Source organism: Strigops habroptila, chromosome W (assembly GCF_004027225.2).
Source record: "Strigops habroptila isolate Jane chromosome W, bStrHab1.2.pri, whole genome shotgun sequence".
In the NCBI taxonomy this organism is placed as follows: Eukaryota; Metazoa; Chordata; class Aves; order Psittaciformes; family Psittacidae; genus Strigops; species Strigops habroptila.
Genome location: NC_044301.2, coordinates 13,525,461 through 13,546,550, shown reverse-complemented (window position 1 = coordinate 13,546,550; position 21,090 = coordinate 13,525,461). Strand labels below are relative to the sequence as shown.

The window sequence follows — 21,090 nt, the reverse complement described above, 5'->3', positions numbered from 1 at the left end:
CCATCTTTTGGTCGATTACGTTATGTACATGTATCAATAGATACCTTTTCTGGTTTTTTAGTAGCCACTGCCCTTAGCGGGGAAAGGGCTAAAGATGTTAAACGTCATTGGACGCATGCTTTTGCCACTTTAGGTGTTCCAAAATCTATTAAGACAGACAATGGCTCTGCCTATCAGTCGTACTCAATAAAATTATTTCTTCAGGATTGGAGCGTTGATATTGTTTTTGGCATTCCACATTCTCCTACTGGCCAAGCTATTGTTGAATGCGCACATAAAAATTTGAAACATATGCTTGAAAAACAAAGAAGGGGGAATATGCCTCCTCAGGAACAATTAGACAATGCTACTTATACTCTCAATTTTTTAAATCGTTCTGTAGATCATTTAGCATCTACAGCCAGGGAACGACATTCTGTATCAGGAACACAATGCATAAACCTAAGGTATGGTTTCAGGATCCCCCGGATTATAATCAATGGAAAGGACCTGTGGAGTTACTAACTTGGGGGAGAGGGTATGCTTGTGTTTTATTACCATCAGGTCCTCAGTGCTCGACACGTGAAGCCATACCATGAGTTGGAAAGAAGTGGTAAAGAACACAGTGCCTCAGATAACCAACCTGCAAATTCAGAAGAAACCAGTGAAAAGGAAGCAGACGGCACAGAACATCACATAGGGAGACCTGAAGAAAGTGGATGAAGATGCAAGTAAAATGAGGTGGCACGTGGGAGCAGAACCAAACCCTGTTAATACCTTTTTGGCATATCTAGCTATAGTGGCTAGCAATTCCAAGGTAAAATGGGGAAAATAGGTGTTCTTACTGATCCTTTTAATGATCTTATGGCCAGTTCAAGGTAACGTATACTGGGCACACATAGTGGATCCACCATTGTTTAGGCCTGTTACTTGCTGGGATCCAGATCCTCCAATTTCAAACACCACCACACAGTGGGCTGGTGGGGTATGGCTACCACCATCGGGCCCATTGTCAAATCTTAGTGACTGATTGATGATTAATGATACACATGAATTTGAAACAGAGTTACCTCCTATGATGTGCTTTACTAGTAACAATGAATCAAAAGGATGTGTACAAGTTCAGGAACAATGGCATTTAGTTGCTGAAAAGGGGAATCTAACTTTTTTTACCTTACCTGGTATGCAGTCAAGTAATATTTCAGAGAACCTTTTTCCACCTGTAAATATTCCCAAGTGTCATTTTGAAATTATTGATACTAATCATCATCTTATTTGGAAACCCTGTCGATTATCATAACCGAGAAGACAAAGTTCAGTTGATTTTGATATGTTAGATTGGGGTCCATATGGACAATTATGGTCAAACAATCATACTGTTAACTTTAATGAAACTTCCACAACACCACTGGTTTGGCACAATGGTGGTATGTCTGGACCTTTATACCAGGGTCACTATAATACTTCAGTTTCACTTGTACACCAAACCGCTTGGTGTTTTTCTCTTCCATTTTTTGAACAACGCTTTGCGCATGGCACCTATGATCACACTCACAACTATTCCTTTTATAACAACACTAAAGTGGAATCAGTCTATTACGGACTGGGAACAGGTTAAAGCTCACTTACAAGGAGCCTTTTCCGTAAATGTTGCAGCTGAAGGTAAGAGTCTCGGCGATAGCCTAACACAACAATTGAAACAATTACAAATTCTAACTCAAAAAAGTGTGATGGATGATTTGGCTGACAGTGTAAAATGGTTAAACCTTTCAACATGGTTTTCTGGACTAAACTAATGAATTTGGATGTTTGTTGGTATTGGTATTCTTGCTGTAATAATAATTTTTATAGTCTTGCAGTTCCTATGGAGAATCACAAGAAGCTTGCAAAAAATGGAAGCAAGAGTGATCGCGGCGCTGATCATGTGACTGGCAAACAAAAGGGGAAAACGTGGAGAGATCTTTCAAAACATTGCATGACCCGAAGAATGTAACTCTATCTTTAAGAGCTTTAGCAAGAAGCAAACAAGAGCATAAATAGTGCCTTGACAGCTCTTGACCAGCCTTTCTCAGGAGTTCAAAGAACAGCTGTGTGTGGCTGTGAAACAGGAATGTGTGATAGTGGTGGTCAGTTTATGACTTGTTTATGGAACACCAGAACCAGTCAGATCACCCCTTGTCCCAGAACACTGAGGCAGCGTTCGTATGTTTAAGAAAGAGTGTTTGCTGTGTGCATAAACATCCTGTTTGGCTGCATAGTCAAGTTCCTGAAATGTAACTATAAAAGCAAGGCAGTGAGAGAAATAAAGGGATTTTGGTTTGGCTTGAGCATACGCTGAGTCTGCATCTTTCAGTTCATCACAGAAACTCCTCTAAATTTAGGAAATGAAAGATTTTTGAACCCTGAAAATTATTTTTTCTGACTGGTATATTGTTCATGAATAGTTTTTTTTGTCAAAGTGCACACATGGAAGTTGTTGGATCTTTTTCTGTTGTACTTCAAAGTATACCTGTGAACATTCATTTAGAAGGTAATTTCATAGTTTAATCTTTGATACAAAATGTTCGTGGATATTTTTCTTTATCCAGTCTCATTCTGTTACTCGTAAATACAATACACAGAAGTGAACTAGCCAGAATTCTAACTCTGGTTATTTTTTGTGCTTGATTGCCTTCTACAAACTTCCCTATCCCTATTCTCTGACTTTTTTTCCCCTGATTATTCCTGAGGGGTAAAAGTTGACCTACATTTTATCATTGCAGTAATACATTATTAACTCCTCGTTCCTTTATATTTTTTCTTTAACCTCACCGATGTTTTAAAAACATATTATTTCCTAAAAATGTTGTTCAATTAGAAGAGAAGTTCATCGGAAGGTGAGAGCCACTGTAAAGATATTATTTATCAGACTAGAACTTTAGAAGAAAAATGAAAATAAATAGAAGTAGATAAGAAAATCGCTTTAAGATAAATAGCTCAAAGCCAATCTTTTTTTATTCTGTCATCATCCATCCAGTTATTGTTTCAAGACATAAATTTCTAATGTGCCAGCTGCCACAATATTCTGTTGCCAAACACACAAGGATTAGCAGAGGAATAAATCAGTGTGGCACCAGCACAGGAGTCTCTTGTCCTCCCAAGGAGACAATTCTACATATGAAAGATTGTTTCCAGAGATGGACGACCCAGGAAAAGGTAAATGTGTAGGCAGGCCATTTGAGGTTTTCCCTACTGCAGGAAATGACTGAACAAAGAGAGAAATCTTAGTTGTGCTTTTCTTGGTCAGTCTCTACCAACATCAGCATGCAACATACTGCAGAATTTTGGAAAAGCAGAAATGGATTATTTTCAACTGAATTAATGTGACTGAGATTTTGTATACACATAATTGTACCTCTCCAGATGTTTGCACAAGAGTAAAGCAGCCACACAGCAGTGTTCCAAAAAGAAGAAAAACAGAATTTGTCCTGGGGTCTTTTTTTCCCCAACTTTCCCCATGCTGCTTTTCTGGAGTAGTTGATGAGAGTAGTCACCCCTCACATCTGTGAGGAGAGGGGTCATACCATCTTGCATTTTTAAGCGCAGTCTGGCTCAACATATCAGTGGAGAGAAATGGGCATTTGTAACAGACTGCACCACATGCCTAACATGCAAACTTCCCTTGCCTCACTGAGTATACAGGAGCACATCTTGCTCAAAAGTTTAAACTAGGTACTGTGAATCCTTTCACAAATTCTTGAACAACTTGTGTTTACTACTCATTTTCTTCTCCACTCATTACTTTCTCCTAGAATCCTTACAAGAGCAACTATTTATTTCTTAGCCTTTGCCTTTTATGTATAACAGATTCCTTTTTGACTAAAAATCTTAAATCAGCTGTTGTATCTTTGAGTGGTTAGCTTATACCTATAGATGAATAGGAAATATATTTATATGCAAAGTGTTATAACACACTTTACCAGTTTTCTTACAATATTTTTAACTGAGTGAAAAATATGTTTAAAATGATATACTCTAGTATGTTTTCTCAGTGGTTTAAAGGTACTGTCTACTATTTTCTGAAATAAGCTATAATAGAAAATACGGAAATGTTTAGAAAGTTACCTTTCTCACTACTACTTATTGAAACTTAGAATATTCTGTTTGATCCATTACACAATCAATGGAGACAACTTTCCAGTTACCTCAAGAAAGCCTAAATCACACTTATATTATCATCAGCACTGATTTTATTCTCTTACTCAAACATTTAATCACATTATTGGAAATCTCTGGAATTCCACATACTAGAAGTATACTTAGGAAAAATTCCCCTGAAAAACTCACTTCAGTACTTGCCATCATTCACTCATGGCTCATTTAAAAGGCAAAAATCCTCTAGGGAAACTGTGATCTGCCTGGGCAATAGCATCCATTGTTAAGTCCACCCCTCCATCATGAGCCCATCTATATGTTGCATCTCTGCCTTGATGGCCTGAGGTGTCATGGGCCCACCGGGCCAAAAATAATTCACCCTTATGTTGCCAATCTAAATCTATCTGAGCCACTTCAATGTCAGCAGCTTTATCCACCTGTTGGTTGTTCTGGTGTTCCTCAGTGGCCTGACTCTTGGGTACATGAGCACCTACGTGGCATACCTTCACCTCCAGGTTCTGCACCCAGGCAGCGATATCTTGCCACAATGCAGCAGCCCAGATGGGTTTACTTCTGCGTTGCCAGTTGCTCTGCTTCCATTGCTGCATCCACCCCCACAGGGCATTTGCCACCATCCATGAGTCAGTATAAAGTACTGGCCATTTTTCTCGTTTGGCAATGTCCAAGGCCAGCTGGACGGCTTTCACCTCTGCAAACTGACTCGATTCACCCTCTCCTTCAGCAGTTTATGCAACTTGTCATAGGGAACTCCATACAGCTGCCTTCCACCTCTGAAACTTGCCCACATGTATGGCAGGACCCATCAGTAAACAAGGTGGACAGCTGCTTCATTTCCTCTGTCTTCAAGGCAGCTATACCAAAAGCCCATTGGTACCCTTTTGGGTCTTTGAAGTACCCTCTCTTTAGACAGTCTTTGCCAAGGATCCATGGAGCCTCTGGATCAGCCTCAGTAGGGTGCTTTCGCCACTCCTTCCCACTTAGGCTGATTTCAGCCTCCAGTACAGGCAACTCCTGGGATCCTCCTGTCACTCCAGAAATACAAATGGGTTCCACCCCTTGACAGCTTGACTGCATCAGGGTACACTGTGCACTGGTATCTACTAGAGCCTTATACTCCTGTGGGACTGATGTGCCAGGCCATCTGACCCATGCAGTCCAGTAAACCTGATTGTCCCTCTCCTCCACCTGGCTGGAGGCAGGGCCCCTCTAATAGTGATCATAAGATTCTCCACTTATGTCTTGTAGAAAGGGATTAGTATTCCTAATCACAGGAGTTGGAGTAAAATCAGCTCTTCCGCTCCATGTGGGAAGCTGCTCACCGAAGACTGGAGCAGCACCTTTCTTGGGAGGATCATCCTTGACCATTGTTCTCCTCTTCAATTCACGCACCCGTTGCTCCAGAACTGAGGCAGGTTTTCCATCCTGCTTTCTCATGTCTTCTCAGTGATCCCGCAGATAAAACCATAGGGTGGCCCGTGGCGTCCATCTCCTCTATCTTCTCTCCCAGACAATAGGGTGCCTTCTGTTAGTAGCTGAGATGTGGGTTGGTACACGTGGGGACCTGGATAGATTGGATAGATTGTCTCTCAATTGTTTGATCTCCTGCAACAGGAGTTTTTCCACAGCTGAAATGATGGAAGGGGTGAGATTGTCTTCACGCTTTTGGAGCTGACGACTCACTTCATCTGCTGTTGGTGGTGCTGCCTCACTCCAGGTCATTGATGCCAATGAGTTGGCATATGATGATGGCGCACTCCATGTAAATTTCTGCCACATGGGTCACATACATTTGACTTCATCTGGATCTACGGGTGCATTGCTGGCATGTGACTTACAATAGATCATCTCTAGAATGGCTAATTCCCTCAGGTACTTGAGGCCTTTCTCTATCGTGGTCCACTTGGTTGGGCGATATATAACATCGTCCTTGTAGGGATATCTTTCCTTCACATCTGCCAAGGGTCACCTCAGAGGCTGAGGGCTCATTTCTCTTTCACAATTGCTTTGTCACTTCCCCCTTCTCTAGCAAGTAAGTGATCCCAGCTGCTTCGCTTCCTTACCCTCTAGTTCATGACTGTTGGCGACATTGTCCCAGCATCAGAGCAACCAGGTGACCATGTGCTCATTTGGAAGATGGCTGAAATTATTTTCCATATTCCGCAGCTCAGTCAAGGTCCAGGATTGAGAAGTTATCTCTTCCTCTGATTCCTGTACTTGTTCAGATGTTGCCCCCTCTAGTTCATGTGTTGAGTCTTCTTCTTCCTTTACTGCACGGGGTTTTTTTTCATAACTTTCATTTGCTTTTCATCTTGCTTATAAGGGCAACTGTTACTGGCATGGATTGGTCATTTGGTTCAGCTGCAGCGCCTTTCACTGCTGTTGGGGTGGCTGTAGTGTCCTTCTCTGGGGTTGGGGTGTCTGCAGTGTCTGTTTTCAGGGTTTGAGTACCTCTTGTGCTTGCCACTGGGGTTGGGGTAGCTGCTGTGTTTGGGGTTTGAGTAGCTGTGTTGCTTGTTGCTTTGCCCTCAGATCTAGAGACATCTTTTTCCTGCTCCTTACAGAGCAGGGCTCTGTAGGCATAGGCCAAACCCCAGCACATTGCTGTAAAGTTGTCCCTCTCTGGTATTGCCAGGACGACAGCACACCTTGTGTAAGTGTTTGTTAGGCTAATTTTTCCAGATTTCACACTTGTTCAGGAGTGAAGTCCCAAAGCAGTGGAGGGGCCAACTGGCCTAGGAGCTTGCCCATATGATCCCACACACCCTGCCACTCATGACTGTCCAGCCTCAGGGAAGATCTCTTGGTGGTATCCTTAAATAGTCATTTATCCTTAGACAAGACCCAAGCTGGACCCTGCTTAGCTTCTGAGATCAGGCAAGACTGGGCATTCTCAGGGTGGTATAGCCATAGGCAAAACATAAAGAGCATATCCGGCAACATGCTGGTTCCCAGCAAAAGGAGCAGGCTGCTTTCAAGGGCATTGAAAGGATATTCGAGATCTTTAACATTCCCAGAATCTACTGTAAATAGCTTGGTGGGGGAGCAGAGGGTGTGAGGGGATGTCTCCTTCATAGGGTGACCCTCCGAGGGAAGGAAAAAATTGTTAAAAATTCCCATTACATGCCTCCACATTAATCATAGAATGGTTAGGGTTGGAAAGGACCTTAAGATCATCTAGTTCCAATCCCCCAGCCATGGGCAGGGACACCACACACTAAACCATGTCACCCAAGACTCTGTCCAACCTGGCCTTGAACACTGCCAGGGATGGAGCATTTATCCCTTCTTTGGGCAACCTGTTCCAGTGCCTCACCACCCTCACAGTAAAGAACTTCTTTCTCATATCTAACCTGAACTTCCTCTATTTAAGTTTAAACCCATTACCCCTTGTCCTGTCGCTACAGTCCCTGATGAAGCGTTCCTCTCCGTCGTCTTCAAAACAATGTCCTTACCTGCCTTCTGAAAATGAAAATGGCTGTTCTTTGAGAAATTATCTGAGTTTTGCTTTAAACCCTGAGGATCATGCACTTTAGGAAACAATTTTGAATCTGAAAAAATTGTAAACAAAAGTATGCTGGTATATAAATATAAATCCTGCATGGTGCTATGTACTTCCTTAGAGGCATGAAGCACTCGGCTTCCCTCAGCAGATCTTAACAGAAATCAAAAGCACTCAGCACCTTCCTGGATGCAATGTGTAGGATTCCCACATACACTTTCTCTGCGTAACTAAGAATTACTTTTTTTGCTTGATGCTTTTGTAGGTGATACTATATTATGGGAACAGCTCCAAAGCAGATACTGGCACCCATCCATGCTAAACCAAACACCCATTTAATTACTAACAACATTAAAAAAATAGCTAGTTTGGGGATCTGAAAGCAGACAGGCATCTCAAAGACAAGACCCAAGATGACCTTTCTGTTTCTAGGTAGTGCAAGAAAGATAACAGCTCTAAAGAGAGCACGATGCCTTTCCCTTTATGTATTCCTTCAGCTGCTTTATGTAAAGAGCAGCTTTGGAACAGCCTTTGAAGGAGAGGTCACCCAACACACAAGGGAGCATTCCCATCTCCATAATCTCAATTTACCAAGAGACCTAATAAATGCCAGACACATAAAAATACATTTTGAAGGCTTGTAGGAATTTAACAAACTTGTCTTAATTTTGAGCTGATCCTGTGTGGCTAAAAGAAAAGCAGGTGCACAGTTGATGTTCACCAGAAACAAGTTAATTCTTTCCTTTTTTCTTCCTTTTAAATTCTGTTTTATTTTAAAAGTGTCTACTTAGAATTTACTTTTCATTCTAAAGTATTACCGGGGGGGGGGAAGTTTTATTTGATTTCATCTCAGGCCCAAACTGTACAGGGGCCGCAAATGTCTGGCATTGCTCATATAGGAAAGAAGGAGGTCAGCAACCCAGGAAGCTGGGAATTAGTTACAAGAAAAACTAACAAAAAAAGGAGGAAGAGGACAATTAACGACAAGGGACTTCCTCCTAAATCTGATGTCCCCACCCAGAACCGCTTCGCGGTTCTGCAGAGGGCTAACAAGAAAGCACCCACCGCACCTAATGAGCACCCTGCTGATGCACCAGTAAAGAGGATCACTACTGGTGCCTCCAGGAAAAAGCGGCGGGTCATAGTAGTAGGGGACTCTACTTTGAAAGGCACAGAGGCACTCATCTGCCGGCCTGATCCAGTCTCGAGGGAGGTGTGTTGCCTGCCAGGGGCTCGGATCAGGGATATTGCTGAGAGGCTGCCTGGTCTAGTAAGTCCTGCTGACTATTACCCCCTTCTAGTGGTCCATGTGGGTGCTAGAGATATAAATAGTAGTAACCTGGAGAACATTAAGGACTACAGAGCCCTGGGAGAGGTGGTTAGGGGCTCTGGAGCTCAGATAGTCTTTTCATCGATTCTCCAGGACAAAGGGGAGGACCTTAAAAAAGCTAGGCGCATTTGGCAGGTTAATAAATGGTTAGAATGGTGGTGCCATAGTCAGGGGTTTGGCTATTTAGAACATGGGGCTCCATTTGGGAGGCCAGGTCTACTGGAGGCTGGTGGAGCTGGTCTGACAAAGATGGGGAAGAGCTGTTTTGGTAGGAGGCTTGCCAGGCTGGTCAAGAAAGCTTTAAACTAGATGTGTTGGGGGAGGGGAGCATTGATCCATCCCAACACTCCTGGTCAGTTGCCAGCACCTGTAATCAGTGCTTGGAGCAATGTAGAGATGTTTCAGCTGCCCCAGCCATTGAGTCGGCTTCATTTGGAGCTCGCCTAAGGTGCCTCTATACAAATGCCCGTAGTATGGGGAACAAGCAAGAGGAATTAGAGATGTGTGCATGGCTACAGGAATATGATGTCATTGGTATCACAGAAACATGGTGGGATGGCTCCTATGACTGGAATGTCGGAATGGAAGGTTACAGGCTGTTTAGAAAAGACGGGCCAGGCAGATGGGGAGGGGGAATTGCTATCTATGTCAGTGATATGCTAGAGAGTATGGAACTCTGTCTGGGGACAGGTGATGAGGTAACAGAGTGTTTGTGGGTCAGGATCAAAGGGAGAACAGCAATGGGGGACATTACGGTGGGGATCTGTTACAGGCCGCCTGATCAGGAGGACTCTGTGAATGAAGCTCTCTACAGACAAATAGGAGCAGCCTCACGCTCGCAGGCCCTTGTCCTCATGGGGGACTTCAACCATCCTGACATCTGTTGGAGGGACGGTACGGCCCAGCAGAAGCAATCCAGGAGGTTTCTCGATTGTGTGGAAGACAACTTCCTCTTTCAAGCAATAGAGGAGCCAACAAGGAGAGGTGCCATGCTTGACCTCGTGCTCACCAACAGGGAGGGACTGGTTGGAAATGTGATGCTCCAGGGCAGCCTTGGCTGTAGTGATCATGAGATGGTCGAATTCGAGATCCTCGGGACAGTGAGAAGAGCATGCAGCAAGCTCACTGCCCTGGACTTCAAGAAAGCAGACTTTGGCCTCTTCAGGAACCTCCTTAGTAAGGTTCCATGGGATAAAGCCCCAGAGGGCAGGGGGGCCCAAGACTGCTGGTTGATATTCAAGGATCACCTGCTCCAAGCTGAGGAGTGATGCGTCCCGACTAGAAGGACATATGGCAGGAGGGCCAGGAGACCTCCATGGATGGACAAGGAGCTGCTGAGGAAACTTAGAGGGGGAAAAAAGAAGCGAGGACAGGTGGCCTGGGAAGAATATAGGAGCATTGCCTGGGAAGCTAGAGACCAGGTTAGGAAAGCTAAGGCCCAGCTAGAATTAAGTTTGGCAAGGGATGTAAAAGATAACAGGAAAGGATTCTATAGATACGTAGCAAATAACAGAAAGGCTAGGGACAACGTGGGCCCTCTCTGGAAGCTATCAGGAGAACTGGCTACCCTGGATTTGGAGAAGGCTGAGGTTCTCAATGACTTCTTTGCCTCAGTCTTCACTAGCAAATGCTCTGACCACACCACGAAAGTCTTGGAAGCAAATGCAGGGACTGTGAGAATGAAGACCTTAGGCCCACTGCAGGAGAGGATCAGGTTCGAGACCATCTTAAGAACCTGAATGTGCACAAGTCCATGGGACCTGATGAAATCCATCCACGGGTCCTGAAGGAGCTGGCGAATGAAGTTGCTAAACCACTGTCCATCATATTTGAAAAATCATGGCAGTCAGGTGAAGTTCCGGATGACTGGAAGAAGGGTAATATAACCCCCATTTTCAAGAAGGGGAAGGTGGAAGACCCAGGGAACTACAGACCAGTCAGCCTCACCTCTGTGCCTGGCAAAATCTTGGAGCAGTTTCTCCTGGAAAACATGCTAAGGCCCATGAAAAACAACGAGGTGGTTGGTGACAGCCAACATGGCTTCACTAAGGGGAAATCCTGCCTGACCAATTTGGTGGCCTTCTATGATGGAGCCACGGAACTGATGGACAGGGGCAGAGCAGTTGACGTCATCTACCTGGACTTGTGCAAAGCGTTCGACACCATCCCGCACGACATCCTTGTCTCTAAATTGGAGAGACATCAATTTGATAGATGGACCACTCGGTGGATAAAGAACTGGCTCGATGGCCGCACGCAAAGAATTGTGGTAAATGGCTCGATGTCCAGTTGGAAACCTGTAATGAGTGGTGTCCCTCAGGGATCGGTGTTGAGACCGGCCCTGTTCAACATCTTTGTCGGCGACATGGACAGTGGGATTGAGTGCGCCCTCAGCAAGTTTGCCGACGACACCAAGCTGTGTGGTTCAGGTGATACAGTGGAGGGAAGGGATGCCATCCAAAGGGACCTTGACATGCTTGTGAGGTGGGCTGATGCCAACCTTATGAAGTTTAACCAAGCCAAGTATAAGGTCCTACACCTGGGTCGGGGCAATCCCAGGCACAGCTACAGGTTGGGCAGAGAAGAGATTCAGAGCAGCCCTGTGGAGAAGGACTTGGAGGTGTTGGTTGATGAGAAGCTTAACATGAGCTGGCAGTGTGTGCTCTCAGCCCAGAAAGCCAACCGTATCCTGGGCTGCATCAAAAGAAGCGTGACCAGCAGGTCAAAGGAGGTGATCCTGCCCCTCTACTCTGCTCTTGTGAGACCTCACTTGGAGTATTGTGTACAGTTCTGGTGTCCTCAACATAAAAAGGACATGGAGCTGTTGGAGCAAGTCCAGAGGAGGGCCACGAGGATGATAAGAGGTCTGGAGCACCTCCTATATGAAGACAGGCTGAGAGAGATGGGGCTGTTCAGCCTGGAGAAGAGAAGGCTGCGTGGAGACCTCATAGCAGCCTTCCAGTATCTGAAGGGGGCCTACAAGGATGCTGGGGAGGGACTCTTCCTTAGGGACTGTAGTGGTAGGACAAGGGGTAATGGGTTCAAACTTAAACAGGGGAAGTTTAGATTAGATATAAGGAAGAAGTTCTTTACTGTGAGGGTGGTGAAGCACTGGAATGGGTTGCCCAGGGAGGTTGTGGATGCTCCATCCCTGGCAGTGTTCAAGGCCAGGTTGGACAGAGCCTTGGACCACATGGTTTAGTGCAAGGTGTCCCTGCCCATGGCAGGGGGGTTGGAACTAGATGATCTTAAGGTCCTTTCCAACCCTTACTATTCTATGATTCTATGATCTCTTTAAAAATTATTAACCTAGATGTTTACTTATGCATGCTATGATTTCCCACATATATTCAGTTGGGCTCCCTGAGCTCCCTAGACAGCCAAACTTTATTTTACTTTGGGTGAATACCTGTATTTTGATTCTTTGCATTGAGACAAGAATTTCTGAGGCTATGCCACAGCAACCTCCCTGAAAATGCTGAAGCATGGAAAAATCATATGGCCTATACACTATGTGCAAAACCTGGCAGATGCTTTCCACCTCCACATCTCACCATTTCCCACTGGGCAATGCCCCCAGTCTCCTGCTCCCTCTAATGTACAAACAGGAAATAAATGATGCTTAAATATCTAAGCAGTAGCAAAACTTATTAAAAAAAGGTGGAAAATATGAGTAATTTTAAACAGTGTTTTAACATTCTTAAAGAAACCCCCAGCATTCATGTCAACCTATGGTGCACAGAATATACATATGATTAACGAGAAAACATTTCCTCCCTTTTCCATGTGCATTCTAGAGAAGTTTTTACTTTAATTTAGCTTCTTACTTGGTGATGAGGGCTAATACAGTTTTAAACAGTACACCTACAAGGAACAACTAAGAATAATCCATTTTTGACTGTTACTCACTTATAACAGTCAAATAGAAAATAACTAGAGCTAGCAAAAGACAGAAAAATCACAAGCAATTCACCCAATTTAAAGTAAAAACTAGGAGAAACTGCTTCTTATGAATAACCAGATTCACTAGGACTCATTTTTGCAGTCTCTTCAGCTATGTAATTCCCCAAAAATACTGGTCAACAACAAATACTGTTTAACCCATCATATTCCCTCAAGCAAGTGGAACTATCAATGCAGATTAACATCTCTGTGATCAAACCCACCTGCTCACCATTCCTGGGTACATCTCATGCAGGGTGGTCAGCATGGTTAAATGGATGAAACCTCACCCCCTCAAGACGACCAAAGAGAGATATGACCAGTATCTTAGGAACTGGACTAGGAGTCTTAAATAGCATAGACGCTGAAGTACTTGCCAATAAACTAGTCACAATGACCAGTGATCTAAACAAATTGAAATATCCTTTGTGGTCCTCTCTTCTAGCTTTGGGAAATCACCAATGGCTTTTATCGAATATATTACCTCAATGGGAAGAAACGAGTGAAAAAGACCACCAACTGATCATAAATGCACTTGGTGTAACCCAAGACAATGTTTCTCTAGCTCTCAGTTGTATCCAAGCCCAACTGTGGATGCAATCAATGACAGCTGCAATTATAAGGGAAGGTGAAGAAGGCACCTTGCCCACTGAAATTCGGAAAATAATATGGGATAATGCAATTGAATTTGAGAGGAAATTTCAGTCTTGGTGGTACCTGGTTAACTTCACTTACGATCCCACTGAGAGTAAAGTCACTGCTTTTGTCTTAACGATACGCAATGCTTCGGTATACACTATATACCCGATCATTGCGCTGGGGTTGAATCACCACGGAACTATACTTTATCCAATAAAACATAGAGTATGGGCACAATATGAAAATAAATGGCAAACTGTCGATGTTGATGCATGCACAACACGAAGCCAACAAGGATTTATTTGTGAGAGTAATACCATTAAAGCGCAAGACATTTGTCTTGACACTGAACAAAATGTTTGTCATTTTGAAATACATCCCAATGAAATTCAAAAATCTGTGCTTATATATGTTGGAAAAGGATGTGCTTGTATGAGAACTCTTTGTAATTCTGTACTGATAGATGACATTGTTATAGATATAAATAACCACTCGAACCTTTGTGTTTGTAACTTTACTAACATTATTGGATGCGACTTTAATTATTCAGCTCCTGTCACATCTCACCAATTGCTGCAATCAGACTATACACTGACTAATGATCTACTACTTGCTCCTATCGGAATGAACCTCAAGTTAGTGAAAAAGCTGCTACACCACGATGACTTGAAGCATTTGTTGATCCAGGCCAAAGAGAGTGGACAAAAGACTCTAATTACCATCCACCATGATGCGGAAGAAGTCCATCAAGTGCTAGAAAGAGTCAAGAAAGACGGAAGACATGAATGGTGGGACACTCTTTTTGGATGGTCACCAACCGCCACAGGGATTCTCAACAGGATGCTCCACCCTGTTGTGATCTTGCTAATGCTCACTATATTATGTTTTGCTTTGACAATTGCTTTATATGTTAGGCTTTGGATTATGATGAAACGCTTAACTCATTTGATATCCCCACAAGATATATATGGACTCGACAACCCTCACTCAAAGACTATATGGGATATTCCCAATTCCTTCTAAGTATCGTGAAGCTTGAGTGACTATAGTCACGGGGTGGAATATGTGGGATAATTACTGAATATGATTTAGAAATTAAACTTATATTTAAAAATGTAGCATTGCTCACACATAAAGGAAAAACGGACTTTCAGGGTAAGATGCAGCTGCATGTGGTATGCCAGGAATTCACTCCACAGCGGTTCCCGTGGCAACATTGCTTGACGGAGGATGGAGCAGAGTGGAGATACTGTGGCCAAACTCTGTCCCAACACCAGCAGAGATGGGAACTAGGTGGTACTTAAAACTGATAAGCTGCATACTTGCTGCCCTGAGCCAACAGTCTGTCGGACTGTAATCGGCCATTATTAAAAATCATGAGGAATTCAGATCTTGCTTTCAGGATATACTACCCAGCTGTAATACCCATTCAGTCTTCTTGTGGGGAGACAGCATCATGAATCACCAGTGACCTTTGAAAGATACTAGGAAAAGCAGGCATGTTCATTCCCTTCCATTGATTTTCTAATTTTGAATAAATTGCTTTAACCTGGGGAATGGTTATTTATTAGGAATAAAAATACCTAAAACTGACTTCAGAAAACAGTATAAAGCTTTTGAACTGAAACAATGAATTTAGAAGGGAAACTTGAGGCAAAAAGGTAGTGATTATATAAATCTTAACTTGGGCATGACTCTGTGGCCAGCCACACAAATATGAAAGAATTCAAATCTCTCTAAACTTAAGAGACAGATCTACAGGCCCAGACCTTCATTTTACTACACTATATATCTGGAAAGTGTCTGCTTTACCCATTAAATTTCTGCTGTTGTAAAAGCCTGCAGAAAACAACTCACCTAAAATGGGAAGTGGTATGGGCATCATTTTCATCTGGTTAAAATGAGAGATAATGTGCTGAATATTGAGAACATTGGACAGTCCTGAATCTAACCAACTTAGAAAACAAGTTGAGTAAATCAGCATATACCTCAAACAGCCTGCAAGAAAAGAACCTGGTCATCTCCAGGAAACTAAGCACACAGGGCTACATAATGGAAGGGAATGGTGATTCATAGGGTAACTGTTTAGGGTCATCACTGTATTAGCACCCAGATTTCACACACTCTGATAGCTAAATCTTTGTCTAAACAGATTGGCTTTACTTTGTTATCCTCTGAATGTGAAATGATCATACCTAAAGCCTTCTTTGCTATCAAATTATGCTCTATTATGCTAATGATCTATAATAAACATAGATTTTGGCACTATGGTAATTCACCTTAAAACCATATGCAGACTACTTGTCCCTTTACTATTCCTTTTTTGTATTTTCATTTTTTTTGCCTATGGGGTACCAAGCTAATTAGTCCATTAAGTCCACTCAATAAAAAGAAAATTCTAGAAAAGGATTTAAAGCACCAAACTCTAACAATCTCATAGCAAGCTATATGCACGATTAGGTTTGGGGTTTTTTTTTTCCACTTCCAAACAGTCAGTTAGTAACTCTAAGTTGAATTCCACTTATTCCTGAGATCTTTGCTCTTGCCATCCAACACTACGTCTTACTCAGAAATTATGAGCTACTAGATTCACAGATCTTGATCCAAGCATATAACTTCTTACAAAACTCTTAGGACTCCTCAAAGTTGAGCATCTGAACCACCACCCCTGCAACACTGCACCTCTTTTCACATCACAGAAGATTACAGGCACAAACATTAAAAAGTCAAACTGGCAATAAGAAAATGTTCACTGACCTCACGATCCAACAGTATAGGTGACACCACTGTAATAATATTGCCCTTTTCTGGGTCAATATAGAACATATTTGGAGATGGTTTGTTAGGTGTCTGTTCGAGGATGGTATACCGCAGAAGCGCGTTGTCTGTGCTAGGATCATCAGCATCAAAAGCTACCATACGCATCACAGTTGTTCCTAAAAGATAGACAGACAACAGATTAGAACAAGATAGAACATGTAAAATTATACTGCCTTCACATGTGAGAACCAGGTGGGTGTGATACATAATTATCTCATCAAGACAATGAAGTAGTTTCACCTGATAGTTTGTACTTCTATCTGTGTTATTTTGCTTGCTACTGAGCCAACAACAAAAGACCAGTGTTTCTGGTTTGCAGCTGACATATGATTCTAACATAAGATCCCCATGCTTGTATGCTTTATTATCATCTATATTAAATGTATTTCACTAAATGAACTACAAATGTATCTTTTTCACTTTAAATTCTACAGGTTGAAAGTCTACAGGATATTTATGATGATGACTGCTGAAATAAGAGAAATGTCTCTATTTTTGCTTTGAAGTCTTGCACAACTGCAGAATTAGTTGGGGATTATAATTTCTGTCAGTAAGAATATTTCTAATGATTAAAGCCTACATTATTATAATTTCAATTTGTACAAATTTGTGGGCTTATTGTATCAGCCTCGATACAACCACCCCCCACACGCACACCTTAATTGCCAGGCTATCTATCCTTCAAGTGATGAAGTGTTTTTTTAACATGAAAATCCTGTAGCACACAGTTCTGCTATAGAGTGCGCTAAGTTAAATGCTGCTGACTGCAGAGATTCCTAAATGATGCACAGAGGAAAAACCTCACTCTTCTATGTCACAGTTAATACAGGGAGGACTGAGGGATTGCCAATTCTCTACACACCTTGGGGAACATGTAATCCTGCATCACAGGATCAAGTCTTTTCCTCCCCCCTAGGCACTAGAGGCTCACATGTCCTACACAAATCTGTCACACCATGCTTGCATTTGCTTTGTACAGAACATTGAGAACCAAAGAAAATAAGCAATTAGACACCTGGGTTGAACTGTGAGATATTATACTTCAGCCATCGTCCTCCATACCAGAGAGGCTTTAACCACTTGGCTTGCTTAATTGCAGCATATGATTCACATTTGTGAATAACCTGGGCAATAGCGTCCAGTGTTAAGTCCACCCCTCGATCACGAGCCCATCTATATGTTGCATCTCTGCCTTGATGGCCTGAGGTGTCATGGGCCCACTGGGCTAAAAACAATTCACCCTTATGTTGCCAAGCTAAATCCATCTGAGCTACTTCAATCTCAGCAGCTTTATCCACCTGTTGGTTGTTCTGGTGTTCCTCAGTGGCCTGACTCTTGGGTATATGAGCACCTACATGTTGTACCTTCACCACCAGGTTCTGCACCCGGGCAGCAATATCTTGCCACAGTGCAGCAGCCCAGATGGGTTTACTTCTGCATTGCCAGTTGCTCTGCTTCCATTGCTGCAACCACCCCCACAGGGCATTTGCCACCATCCATGAGTCAGTATAAAGTACTGGCCATTTTTCTCGTTCAGCAATGTCCAAGGCCAGCTGGATGGCTTTCACCTCTGCAAACTGACTCCATTCACCCTCTCCTTCAGCAGTCTCTGCACCTTGTCCCAGGGACTCCACACAGCTGCCTTCCACCTCCAACACTTTCCCACAGTACAGCAGGACCCATCAGTAAACAAGGCATATCACTTCTCACTTTCTGATAGTTTATTATGTGATGGGGCTTCTTCAGCACGCATCACCTCCTCCTCTGGTGACATCCCAAAAACTTTGCCCTCTGGCCAGTCCCTGATGACTTCTACAATTCCTGGATGACTGGGATTTCCTATTCAAGTTCACTGTGTGATTAGTGAGGGCCACTTACTCCATGTAGCATCAGTTGCATGATGTGTAGAGGAGACCCTGCCTTTGAACATCCAGCCCAGCACAGGCAACCGGGGTGCCAGGAGGAGCTGCACTTCAGTGCCAATCACTTCTGAAGCACCTCGAGCCCCTTCATAGGCTGCCAGTATCTTTTTTTCAGTAGGAGTATAACTTGCCTCGGAACCTCTGTATCCCCGACTCCAAAAGCCGAGGAGTCGACCTCGAGTCTCCCCTGGAGCTCTCTGCCAGAGGCTCCAGGTAGGAACATTCTCCCTGGCTGTGGTGTAAAGCACATTTTTCAGATCTTGCCTGGTCCGGACTGGTCCAAGGGCTACTGCATGAACTATTTCTCGTTTAATTTGTTCAAAGGCTTGTTGTTGCTCAGGGCCCCATTTGAAATCATTCTTCTTCCGGGTCACGTGGTAGAGAGGGCTTACAATCAGACTGTAACTTGGGATGTGCATTCTCCAGAACCCCACAACACCTAAGAAAGCTTGTGTTTCTTTCTTGTTAGTTGGTGGAGACATTGCTGTTATCTTGTTGATCACGTCTGTGGGGATCTGGCGGCGTCCATCTTGCCATTTTATTCCCAAAAATTGAATCTCCTGTGCAGGTCCCTTGACCTTATTCCGTTTTATGGCAAAACCGGCCTTCAGCAGGATTTGGATTATCTTCCTCCCTTTCTCAAAAACTTCTTCCGCTGTATCACCCCACACGATGATGTCATCAATGTATTGCAGGTGTTCTGGAGCTTGCCCCTGTTCCAGTGCAGTCTGGATCAATCCATGGCAGATGGTAGGGCTGTGTTTCTACCCCTCGGGCAGTCGGTTCCAAGTGTACTGGACGCCCCTCCAAGTGAAAGCAAACTGTGGCCTGCATTCTGCTGCCAAAGGGATTGAGAAAAATGCATTGGCAATATCAATTGTGGCATACCACTTGGCTGCCTTTGACTCCAGTTCATATTGAAGTTCTAGCATGTCCGGTACGGCAGCACTCAATGGTGGTGTGACTTCGTTCAGGCCACGATAGTCTACTGTTAGTCTCCACTCTCCATTAGACTTTTGCACTGGCCATATGGGGCTATTAAAGGGTGAGCGGGTCCTGCTGATCACTCCTTGGCTCTCCAGTCTGCGGATCAGCTTATGGATGGGAATCAAGGAGTCTCGGTTGGTGCGATATTGCCGCCGGTGCACTGTTGTGGTCGCAATTGCTAAAATATTTCATTATATACCTCCCAATGTATAGAGGTGATGGCCACGCTGGAAGCACAAACCAGACCAGTTTCATGATCAATGAGTCTATTGTATTACAAGTCATTACCATGAAGTACAGTGAAACAAGAACCTTAGCCCAGGCCCCCCAGCCAATAAACACTAAAACAGCAAATAGTGGCTGCAAGTAAGGTACGACATGCTGAAACTCTGAGATCAAGCTCAACATCTCTGAGAGCAAATAAATCAACATTTTAAGTAGTGACCATTAATCCGAAACAATGATTGTTTATCACAAATACCATGAGAAACACTCTGGTCAGATCTGTCGTTATCTCAACCCTTCGTGCCCCACGTTGGGCGCCACAAAGAACTGTCGTGGTTTGAGCCCAGCCGGTAGCTCAACTGATAACACCGATGTTTTTAGTTGTTGCTAAGTAATGTTTATTCCAACCAAGGACTTTCTCAGTCTCATGCTTTGCTAGGGAGGTGGGGTAGTCGGGAGGAAGCAGAGACAGGACACCTAACCCAAATTAGCCAAAGGGGTATTCTATACCACAGCATGTCATGCCCAGTATATAAACCAGGGGGAGTTACCCGGAAGGCCCAGATTGCTGCTCTGGTCATGCTGAGTATCATTCAGTGGGTGGTGAGCAATTGTATTCTCTCCCCCTGTTATTTCCCTTCATTATTATTATTGGTGGTAGCAGTAATAGTTTGGTATTATACCTTAGTTCCTGGGCTGTTCTTATTCCAACCTGTGGGAGTTACATTCTTTTGATTCTCCTCCCCATCCCTCCGGGATCCGAGGGAGGTAGAAGTGGGGGAGTGAGCAAGCAGCTGTGTTGTTCTGAGTTACCATCTGGGCTTAAACCATGACAGGGAGTCACCTGAAAGGGGCAGATCGCTGCTTGGGTCAGGCCAGGTATCATTCAGCAGGTGCATTCATTGCATTGTGCATCGCTTGTGTTTGTTGGGGGTTTTTTCCCCTTCCCTTTTTAGTTTTATGTTCTCTTCACTTGTTATTTCTCTCATCATTATTAGTAGTAGTTTTATGCTATCGTTTAGTTTTTGGACCGTTCTTATCTCAACCTGTCTAGTTTACGTTCTTTTGATTCTCCTCCCCATCGTGCCTGGGGAGGGGGAAGGTGGGGAGTGAGCAAGCAGCTTAGTGGTTCTGAGTTACCAACTGGGCTTAAACCATGACAGCTGGACAGGTTGGAGTAACACTGTCACCCATGACATATACGATCCTCACCCACTCTGCTGAATGTCAATTCCAAATTATTTTTTTTTAATTGTATTCCTTCCAATGCAGATTTTGGGAATAAGACTGGGACCTCAAAATAATTTCACATAGCATCAAAGCTTTTCAGTATTGACACACTGACCTATCAATATGGTTTTGCACCAGTGAGCTTAAAGATAGATCACACAGCCCATCAAATTTCTGACAAATTCAGGTCCTTGTGATTTTTTTTTCTGAAGTAAAAATATTATCTTCACTTGAAGGCAGTGGTCAAGACCTGAACTCATACCTGATCAGCTAACTATGCTAATTAAAAATACATATGCTTTTCAAAAGTAATCATTGGAAATATAGCATTCACATTGTTCATGTTTTGCTGCATGTATCAA

At 43.4% G+C, this 21,090-nt stretch overlaps 1 protein-coding gene across 1 annotated transcript in view; it reads right to left on the bottom strand.

Annotated features, from left to right (window-relative positions):
* LOC115619248 (cadherin-13) overlaps positions 1–21,090 on the bottom strand; it is a 297,405-nt gene that overhangs the window by 126,358 nt on the left and 149,957 nt on the right. Inside the window, exon 5 of the mRNA XM_030511297.1 lies at positions 16,302–16,480. Within this exon, the coding sequence (XP_030367157.1) occupies positions 16,302–16,480 (179 nt within the window). The remainder of the gene's footprint in view (positions 1–16,301; positions 16,481–21,090) is intronic.